The 11311-nt window shown below is 36.1% G+C and overlaps 1 protein-coding gene across 3 annotated transcripts; it reads left to right on the forward strand.

The window, feature by feature from the left end:
* The first annotated feature begins 958 nt into the window (after positions 1-958).
* On the forward strand, positions 959-8030 carry LOC132182387 (F-box/kelch-repeat protein At3g06240-like). 3 transcript variants are annotated; one of them, XR_009440301.1, is made up of 2 exons: positions 959-1092; positions 7673-8030. XR_009440301.1 is itself a non-coding variant. In XM_059595622.1 (2 exons), exon 2 carries the CDS (start codon positions 1604-1606, stop codon positions 2747-2749), a length of 1146 nt encoding a protein of 381 aa, XP_059451605.1. In that variant the 5' UTR covers positions 959-1092; positions 1529-1603; the 3' UTR covers positions 2750-2878. The 3 variants fall into 3 exon arrangements, 1 of the variants encoding a protein (XP_059451605.1); XR_009440302.1 differs by having other exon boundaries at positions 7678-8030; XM_059595622.1 differs by lacking the exon at positions 7673-8030 and adding an exon at positions 1529-2878.
* The last annotated feature ends 3281 nt before the right edge of the window (positions 8031-11311 follow it).

The following is an 11311-nucleotide window of genomic DNA, read 5'->3' on the forward strand; positions in this document are numbered from 1 at the left end:
AGCCGGTAAAGATTATATTGTTTTGGGTAAAGTCCGCTTAACCTCCTCAAACTACCACCCTAATGACAATCTACCCTCCAAACTACAACAACAATGACAATGTACCCCCAATTTTAATAAAATGATGAAATTACCCTTACTAAAATAAAAACAAAAATACTAAAATTCAATATTTTTTTCTCAAATTTTTAAAGGTATTTTTGTCTTATTGAAAATTCTATGGGGTAATTTCGTCATTTTGCTAGCATTGAGGGGTACATTGTCATTGTTTTGGTAATTTGGGAGGTAAATTGTGGTAATTGATAGTTTGGGGGTAGATTATCATTGGAGTGGTAGTTTGAGGGGGTTAAGTGGACTTTACCCTATTGTTTTTTTGGCGTACCTCTGAGTTTATTTTGATATCACGTGGAGCTAATTGCAAATTAAGTAAATTAAGTGGATTGATTTTATATTTTATATATTTTTTTTTGTTTTTGTTTTTATTTTTATTTTTTGAAATGGCACTATTTAAATTTCTCTCTCGACAAAACAACCAAACCCACGGCCATACAACCTGACAACCTGTGTACTGTGAGTTCTGCTATGCGGTTGCCAAAATTTGGTAGCCTAGTGTAGGATAAATATTAAAATAATAATAATAAAAGAAAATTTATTTATTTATTTTTTAAATTTTTATGAGTTAATATTTAGTTTCTAATGCTTCAAAACTTATTTTTGAATTTAAAACTAAAACTTAAGGGTTAAAGACTTAAAGGTTAATCTTTTAGAGATGATATCACCTAAAAAGAATTCAATCATCCTAAATTTAATGCTAATACCTCAAATTTAATGCTAATACTTCAAATTTAAATTTTCTTTTAATATCTCTCTTCATCAATTTAAAAAACAAATAAAAAAAAAAAAAAAAAAAAGTCAAAGTATCTGACGCCTGGCTGCCTCATGGCAGCGGGAAATCTCTAGTCGTGTACTGTGTAGTTAAAGATCCACCTCTCTGTTTTCTTTCGCACAAACACACGAAACAGACGCACCGCCTTCGTCCATTGCAGGCAGAGAGAGAGATTTAGAGAGAAGAGGAAGAGGTGGATCAGCTAGGTGAGCTTCTTTCCTCCGGTATTAGTTTTGATATGCTTCTCCTTATGCTTTGTTAAAGGGACTAAAATGGCTGTGAGAGGATTTTGGATTGATGAGATTTGTTTGGGGATTTTTCGGGTTTTTAACCTAATGGAAGAATGAGAATTTTTTTTTTTTGGGGGATTTTCTCATTTTTGATCAATTGGGTGGTTTTTCTTCCAAATTTTGTTTGGATTTTGATTTTTTATACGAGGAATGGGCCAATTTGGTGGGTCAAAATCTTAGAGTGAGAAAATGGGGTTTAGAGAGAGAAATTGGCTGAGTGGGAGAGCGAGTTTGAGAGAAAGAGGAAAATTTCAGGAAAAAGAAATTCGTGGGTGAGGGAGAGAAGAAAGAAGAAGAAAAAAAAAAAAAAAACTTTTTCCTTCAACGACTGATTTGTTTTCCTTGTTTAAAGGTCACTCGCTACAGTTTGCGACTTTACTTCCCTCTCTTGAGCTCTGCGAGTGCAGCTCTTTTCCATTGCCTCACGATGTCAGACGGTCTCCCATGCGAGGTTACCATCGACATCATCTCACGACTGCCAGTGAAGTCCCTCATGAGATTCAGGTGCGTTTCGAAGGCATGGTGCTCTCTAATCTCCACCCCCCACTTCATCTCTACCCACCTTAATCGCTCTCTTTCCAACTCCCAACATCCACCCTGCCTTTTCCTCAGCCATTACGACAACAAACCCAACTATTCCGGCATCATTCACACCCTCCTGCTGTATCTCGATCAAGAAATAGAACAGAAAGGGGATTTCTTTAGATACCCATCAGATCGCATAGAATTTCGTGGTATACACCAGAGAATTGAGTATGTTTTGCATTTAGTTGGTTCATCTAACGGCCTACTTTGTCTTGCCAATAGGGTTTTCAATAACGAAAATGAGTTATGTGTTCTCTGGAACCCTTCTATTCAAAAAGCCATATCCCTTCCAGAGCCTAATATTGGATTTCACGATTCGTTAAACCATTCTGTTGGCTTTGGGTATGAGCCCATGACCGATGATTACAAATTGGTGAGGCTTGTGTATCTCCGAGGCACTGATCATATTGCTTTCAACAATGTTCCACCTCTGGTTGAGATTTATACGCTTCGAACCGGCATATGGCGCTCTATTACGGCCCCTGGTCCTCCCTACATGATGAAGATGTCGTCCTCATCAGTTTTTGTGAGTGGAGCAGTCCACTGGCCTGCACACACTCTACGGGGCCAGGGCGCCTTTCGCAATGTGATCATGTCCTTTAATATGAAGGATGAGGCCTTTGGTGAAATGGCTATGCCTGAGAGTTTACAAGGTATCACCAGCTTGAACGTTGCTGTGGCGGTAGTTGATGGGTTGCTTGCGCTTGTACCTTGTAATGAATTTGGCAACAAGGCGTCTCAAGCCGTGTGGGTGATGAAAGAGTATGGAGTTACTGAATCTTGGACAAAGTTATTTGATATTGACATTGGGGGATTTCGCAGGGTGATAGGCACAAAGAGTGGTGAAGTTCTAGTTAACAAGGCTGCAAGGTTGTTTTCTTTTGGACCTAGTAGCGGAGGATATCTGGAACTTCCCATTTGTGGCCTACATGATATTTATTTGGATACTTATGTGGAGAGCCTTGTTCTACTGAATGTAGCGGACTGAGTTCCTGGTGAATACAGCAAATACTTGTGCTTGATGTAGGATTATGAATACTGTTAGAATTTCTATTTCAATATCATTATTTGTATGAAGTTTTACGTTGAAAATAAAAACTGTATTTTCCATTTTGCATATTGCTTTATAAATCCCATACAAAATTCTAATCAATTTGCTGGTTCAAATTGGTTGGTTCACTATAAGTTCCCCATTCAGATTGCTTAATGTTTAATAGTTAAAATTTCCAGCGTTTCACATAGGTCAAGAAATTATGCACTATGCCTTGGAAAGCATGCCTCTTCATCTTTTCTACTTCCATCTGATGGTTGGTACTGCTTATTGTTTGTTTTTTTTGGGAACATTTCATTTCTTTGTATTGAACATAGATGGTTCATCTTTTTCTACTTACAATTCTGTTATATGAATTTTCTAAACATGCCTCATATTGAAATAGGGAAGCCTCAAATGAATATCTGAGATTGGAGTTGTCGAGAAACAACCATTTGGTTTAGTATTTAGAGGGTTGCATAAAAATAATTACACAATACAACTGCAAAACATACCACTTATCAACGGAAGGAAGTAAACAATATATAGTTGCCTTGCCAAAACAGCATGTGGTTGGCCATATTAGTTTCTCAAATAGTTCCAAAAATCACTCATATTCCAAAATTAGACCCCTTCACTTAGAAAGAAAGATTTTCTTTTAGTAAGGCTAGTCTTCACACTCATCTATCATACTCATTTCACATCGGTTAACATGACGTGTTTTAATTGTTTTCACACGTTAGTTACTTCAAAACAAAACAAAACAAAAGTCACTTTCTGTGTGGCAATTATAAATTTTCTGAATGCTTCTTTCTTGCATTTCGTCAAATAGCTACTCTCCTAACACAACATAACTCTCTAGACATCAATCCTCTTCCCGTTCCCTTATGCTGAGCCCTATAAATAGAATTCTAGTCTAATAACTAATAACTGCACATAACTGCTGCCCCATATTCCCATTATCCCAATAAACAACCCATGTCATCGTGCAATGAGAGTAACGTGACCTATTGCTCTTCTTATGAAAAACAAAGACAACTCCAACTACAACTAGAATGCTAGAGAGTTGGAGGATGGCAACAGAAAGGTTTTATGCCACTGCGAAGTTGTTAGATTCACGAAGAATAGAGAGGTATAAGCTAATGGGAGCCATTGCTTCAACGCACAAACGATATGTCGGACTATCTCCCAGAGACGCGGTCATCGAAATTCTCTCCAAATTGCCGGTGAAGTCGCTCATCAAATTCAGGTGCATTTCCAAGGCATGGCGGTCTCTAATCTCCAGCCCCTTCCTCATCGCCAACCACCTCAATTGATCTCTTTCCGATCCCCAATACCCACTCTACCTTCTTTTCCACCGTTTCAACGACCAACTCCAGAAAGAGCGCTTCACCCTTCATTCTCCAGATGACCCATTTCCTCAAAGTCAATCTCGGGAGGAAGAGGAAGGAATAGAATAGAATGGGGTTTCTTTGCTTACCCATCAGGTTTCATAGAATTGCATTCCCCTTGCGCGAGCACCAAGCTCAGCTTGGTTAATTCATGTGGCGGCCTTGTTTGTTTAGCCTGTGGTTTTCTGGAATACCATACTAGCTTTATTTTCTGGAACCCTTCTATCCAAAGAGCCATATCCGTTCTGGCTCCTAGTATTGGGTTCAAATCTGACTTGCTTCAGCTTCTCCATTATTTTGGCTTTGGGTATGACTCCAAGAACGATGATTACAAATTGGTGAGGCTTGTGTATTCCCAAGCTAAGGGGTTTTATTTTCCACCCCTGGTTGAGATTTATACGCTTTGAACGGGCGCATGGCGTTCTCTTATGGCCCCTTGTCCTCCCTTCTTCATCAGTGTTTTGTACTTCTTGAATTGGTCCTTACCGGTTTTCTTGGATGGGAAAATCCACTTGTTCGCATTCACCCCAGAGCACCATAGTCGTGTGATCGTGACGTTCAATATGGAGGATGAGGCATTTCGTGAAATGGGTATGCCTAAGAGTCTTGAAGGGGCTCAGAATTTGGACTTCTTTGTTGGGGTATATGATGGGTTGCTTGCGCTTCTCCCTCGTGGCGCCGCGAGCGAGTTTCACTCCTTGTGGGTGAAGAAAAGGTATGGAGTACCGGAATCTTGGACCAAGCTGTTTCATATTGACATTGGGGTAGGATTTGGATTTGATAGGGTGATAGGCTTTACAAAGAATGGTGAAGCTCTACTGAACAAGGATGGAAGGTTGTTTTCTTACGAGCCTAGTAGCCGACGAATCTTGGATCTACACAGTTCTGGTGAAACTAGGTTTTTGGCTTTGGATACTTATGTGGAGAGCCTTGCTCTACTGAATGTAGCAGATGGAGATCAGGGAAGGCAGGGGAATTCGTCTGCTGGTAGTTAGCGCATAAAGAATAGCAAGGGGCGAGATACTTGATGCTAGTTTTGCATTGTAGTTTTGTACGGTTTTTCAATTAGTGTGCTTAATATGATGCTGTGGATATTGTGCTGAAAGTACATTTATTTCTTTCCACTGCCACTTTTAATTTACTTTGTTTTAGGTTATGCACTCAAGTTAATCTTGTTTCTATCCTCTAACCAAAAAGAAGTTCCACTAGATTGTAACATGTACTATGATGTTGTTCTACTTCCATCTAATGGTTGCCACTGCCTATTGTTGTTTATTTACTTGGATAATGGGGCTAGAGTGGGGTTTTTTGTTATGTCTTTTGGGGGTTGGGATGAAGGTGAGGCTAAGTTTATTGCAGCACCAGGGACGTTTGGTTTGATATTCTGTGTTTTATGGTTGTTTTCATTGTTTTGATACTTGAGAGTTATCTTAGATTCTATTTCCGTAAGCATGTGCTTGCTGAATGCATTATGTGCATGTGGGCATTGCTTCTATAACAATGATTGTTTATGTTCCAAGGGCCAGTACCTGTTGGGGCTGAATTCTCAAAACCATGCTTGTTGAATGTCTTTGTACCTTAGCAATACAGAGTTTCAACTTAGTGCATTATGTGCTTGCTGAATGCATTATGTGCATGTGGGCATTGCTTCTATAACAATGATAGTTTATTTTCCAAGGGCTGGTACCTGTTGGGGCTGAATTCTCAAAACCATGCTTGTTGAATGTCTTTGTACCTTAGTAATACAGAGTATCAACTTAATGCATTATCTCATGTGGTGAAAGATGGTTTCATGAATACTTTTGAAAATATTAGTCATTAGCTCTTCGGTGTCATTTTACTCATGTGCTTTTCCATTAGCTCTCCCCTGTGCTTCCTTTTGTTTCTCAATTTTATATCCTATCGGCTTAGGCCGTGTTTGGTTTCTGAATGTGGGAAACTATAAGAAAAGGGATAAATTCAATAACTTCCTCAACCTCAATCTTCCATTTTCCACGGCCATACCTCAATCTAGCTAGTCCACTTTCTTTCTATCACCTTGTTGATAATGAACTTAATTGTTTACCATTGGGTAATGGTTCTCACCAGAATATGTTGTCACTCAGAAAAGGGAGAATTTTCAGGATAGCATATAAAAGAGGCACATTTAATCTTATTTGTTGCATCAAGGTTAGAGGCCTTGTCCAGTATATGTACACTTTTCTCTCTGGCAAGATCTGAAAACATGCATGTAGGGTGTGATATGTAGATAATGTGTTATAATTTTTCATACTGAAAGCTACCTGTTCTGCCATCTATGTTGAAAACCACATTAAGCTGTCTTGAATCTTTTCTTACATATTTGATGTTTTGTATTTAAAATACTTCTTTGGTTGTCTCTGTGAGTAGTCAATTGGTGTGTCAGGTTTGAGATTTAAGTGATGATGAATGTTGGAGTAAACTTAGTGGAGCTTTAATATGCTTGATGGATCTCTGATTATGTGACTGTAATATAAACAAATACATTAGAGCCAGGATTATGTGAAGTATTGTATACTAGGTAGCCTGTAAATCTACTTCGTTATCTCTTTAGTTAAGGGGCAAGCATGTTGGTATTTTCAATGGAGACAGGGTTTTAACGTGGGGGAGATATTATTAGTTATTAGTTGTCGGTTTCTAAGAGATCATTTAATAAGTCACTTCTCTGTTCAATAGGCTGCCCTTGTTTTGTATTATGAATTTTAGAAAAAGTAAAGTATATTTGGGTACATATATGTTCTCATTATATTCTATTTTCGAAAAATGTGAGGAATATGTTTATAAAATGTACATGTTGAAATTGTGTGAGTCCGAGCTAGGTTTACAAACATGATGCATGCCAATGTTTTATGATATTTTGGATTTCTATGTTGATATGTAAACATTATAAATGAGGATGTTTATTAAGGAAATGTTTGCATAAAATAATTGGTAAAGTTGATGTTGCAGTATCGATTAAGTTTCTTTGGAAATGGTATAAATATTTGTGAGCATCTTTATTGGTGTTTTTCAACGCCCTAAGGCATATAAGATTGATTATGAAAGCATGGTACCTTAACTTAATAAGCAGTCAATATAGTTGCTCTCTCTTGCAACTATATTGACTTCAAGAGAGAGCAACACTGGGTCATGGGTTCCAAGCGTGAATTCCATTGCCATAGGCCCCTAGAGAGGGTTTCTTCTTCTTAGTGTAAATGAGAGGTCATAGTCCTAAGAGACGACCATACAACCTAGTTATACGGGGTGAAAACGTATGAATAGTGTTATGGCCTAGAGATATGGTTTGAGAACAATTAAATGATTTTGTTGCTCATGGTTGAATATTATCTATATATGTGCATAACAATGTTTTTGGATTTTACTGCATTGAAAATATAGCTAATGTTTCATGTGAAATTAAGTTTTTTTTTTTTTTTTTTCTTTTCTTTCTTTTTCTTTTTAGTTTAATTGTAAACTCGATGTTTTTGTAAAGGAAAGGTGAACTCTTATAAAGGACTCGGCTTCACACCCAGAGTTGACCATTTCTGCATATTGAGGTAAAACTTATTAAAATCCTATTAACATTTTCAGATAGCTTGATGGCTCCTTCTATGTAGTTAGATGTTCTTGGAGGTGTTAAAGATTTTGTGGCTTGAGATGTGAAGATTTGCAGAGGGCTTCATTTAGAATTTATGTTATTTATGCTCTAACAAATTAGACTTGGTTTAATGTTGGAGATTTGGTTTATTTATTAGGTTTCTTGGAAGATTTGAATTATGATAGTGTTTCTCTGATCAGGTTAACATTGTAATGGATGATTTATGGAAATTTAATTAGAGTATTCTTATTGAGATATTATTTGTTTGTTACATTTATGGATATATGGAAAATAGGATAGAAATTGAGACTACTGTGAATAGGATTTGTATGGCCTTTTCATTGGTGGTGGGGCAAATTTATTGACAAACAAAAGAAAGTCATTAGTGACTTCTAGTGTCGATGGTGTGCTCTCAAATTTTGGTTTTGATATGACAAAAAAAGAAAAAAAAGTCGGCATCCGGAATATTAACATAAAGTTTAGAATTTGGGTTTCTTTTTTAATCCTATTCCGTGGTTGAGGTGAGATTAAGAATGTGAATATAGTGAGTCCTAGGGCTGGCAAATAAACAGGTACTCGTTTGTCCTATGCATGCAATTATTCTTTATGATGCCTAGATGAACTTTATTATAAAAAAACATGCATAGAATAAACGGGTCATATTAGGTACCTGTTTTGCCAGCTTGAGAATATACAAAAGCTTGGGAAAGGGGGAAGGATCTTCTCAATTTCTAATGAAATTGAGAGAAACGGATTAGTGCAAATAAGAGGGATATTGTTAGAAAATAAAGATGTGGGAACTACATAATTAATGAAAGCAAGCGCGTCTTCTCAGCGAAGGAAAGGCAAATCTCATGTGCTGTAGCGCTGAGTGCTCTGCGTGGGTTTCAGGTTTGAGGGCTTTTGGTTATTGTGAGTGTTGCATTAGTAGGGGTGAAAATTTAGAACCACTAATCGCTATAACCGCTAACCACTTTTGAAAGCGGTTATTAAAAACCGCTAACCGCTTATTTTATATATATATATATATATATATATATATATATGGTTTTATTATATATATATTTCATATAATATATATAGTTTTATTATATACATTTATTTGTATGTTGTGTACAAGACTATAAGTGAAGTGATGATTTACAAAAGTTGTAATTTTATTTGTATTATATGATGTATAGATTCGTAAAAGGTGATCAACAATAATTTTGGTATATAGCAATTTTTAATGCTGAAATGACCATGAAAAGGAAAAGAATAATTGTTTAAAGTGAGCAAAAAAAGGTTTAAAGTGAGCCCCAAAACTGGCCCAAAATCAATCCAAAATCGGGCAAAAAAACAGCCCAATAAAAGGCCCAGAAAAAGCGGTTAGTAAAAGAACGGTTATTTGGATGCGGTGAACTGTTAATCGGGTGGTTAACTGCCTAGGCGGTTGTAGTTAGATGTTTTAGCCACTAACCGCTAATTGCAATCGCTTTTCACCCCTACACACTAGTGTGCTATTCGGGTTTCTTGGATTTTTTTTTCTTTGCGCCTTTGTTAATTGTTTTCTGTGTATTTATGGCCGTCAAATGTTTTTTAATTAAACTTTTATTACTTAGATTGCAAATTTTGAATCTAAACAAGAAATCTATAACAAAGAAGAAGATAGAAAAGATAAAAAGGTATATATTAAATTTGCTGAAAGTTTACTTTTATAGAATTACAAAGCGGTTTTATTACTGTTGAAATGACGAATTTTTATTATTAAAATATGATTGTTGAAATGGCAGTTTTATATGTTAAAAAATATAATTGTTGAAGTGACAATTAATGGCCGTTAAAATTTTACTGTTGAAACAATAATTTTACGGTTATTGATGTAAAAATTTGAATAAGAAATATGTACCGTTGCTCGTGCGACAATGCATGTAAAGCTTTAGTGCAACACGTGCTACGCACTAGGTGACACCATTAACTTGTATCTATTTAAAAGCCATAATAGAGTAAAAGAAAGTGATAAATGTAAAATTAGTTTATGTGGTTGATCAAATTTACAAATTATTTTTTGTAGTTTAAAAAATAATTTATAGGTCCTTAAGGTAGGCCAGAATAACATTTTACTCACTGAGCACATTTTTCGTTAAATAACTTAATGAAAATCGTTACATTGTCACATCACACCAATAAAAATAAGACACGTGTTCTTTTTTAATTATGCTTTTAAAAAATGACAAATAAGCTTTTCTACGTCATTTTGAGGCTACAACACACACTTTACGTCAAATTAAATAAACCTAATCCCTCTATATCCCCTTTGTCACCGTCGTCTTCATCTTCCCCAACGATTCTTGCCGTCGTCTTCATATTCCAATGGGTGTGATTTTCGATCTGTGAATTACTCTGAGATTTTTGGGCATCTGTGTTTTTGGATTAGTGCATTTTTGGGCAGTCTTTCTATGGAAATTCAGATTTGTTTTTGGGCATTGAAGTATCTTCAAAAATTGTTTCTGGGCATTGGAAACAATCTATTCCTCTCTCTCTGTGTCCTTATTTTTGGGGAAGATGAAGACGACGGCGGCAAGAATCGGTGGGGAAGATGAAGACAACAGCATGAAGACAAAGATGAATACGACGGCAAGAATCGTTCGGGAAGATGAAGACGACGGCAAGAATCGTAGGGAAAGATAAAGACAACGGCGGCACATGGGATATAGAGGAATTAGGTTTATTTAATTTGACGTGGAGTGTGTGTTGGAGCCTCAAAATGACGTGAAAAAGCATTTGTCATTTTTTAAAAGCATAAATAAATTAAAAAAAAAAAACATGAAGTTTAGGGAGTAAATTATTATTTTGGCCTACCTTATGGACTTATAAATTATTTTTTAAACCACATGAGTGATTTGTAAATTAAGCCAACTACGTAGACTAATTTTACATTTATCTTTAAAAGAAAATCAATCCCTTATAAAGCACAAAAAATTCTCATAGTTTTTCAATGTGGGACAAACAGTAAACAACAAATAGAGGGAAAGTTGAACTTTTCAAATTATAGGGACATTTTAGATTTCATGACATAATTTTTAACAGAATTATCACCCAGCATGATAACCACTAATTTTTTTTTTTCCTTTGCTGACATTATAACCACTGATTTGCATCGGCATAAAAATGCCAATTAATGGACTCGTAGCACATTTTATTTATTTATTCATTAATTATTCAGCTGTGCACTTTTTTGTTGAACAACTTCTGCTGCAATTCTTGGATAAAACGAATTGTACTTTTCTCCTTAAGCACCTTTTGAGAAAAAAAAAAAAAAACTAAAATTTTTTTGCTTAAATGACAGATTTGTTTTCCTCGTTAAAAAGGTCACTCGCTTTTACACCCCTGGCCTCCGACAACTTTATTTTACTTTCTTCTACGAGTGTCAAGGCAGTTACGATTAGCGGTTATTAGTAATAACCGCTAACCGTAACCGCCTTAGCGATTAGTAGATTTCACTAACCGTAATCGCTAACTGCCTAGCGGTTAATAGTTAGCGGTTAGTGAAAT

Source organism: Corylus avellana, chromosome ca5 (genome assembly GCF_901000735.1).
Source record: "Corylus avellana chromosome ca5, CavTom2PMs-1.0".
Lineage (NCBI taxonomy): Eukaryota > Viridiplantae > Streptophyta > Magnoliopsida > Fagales > Betulaceae > Corylus > Corylus avellana.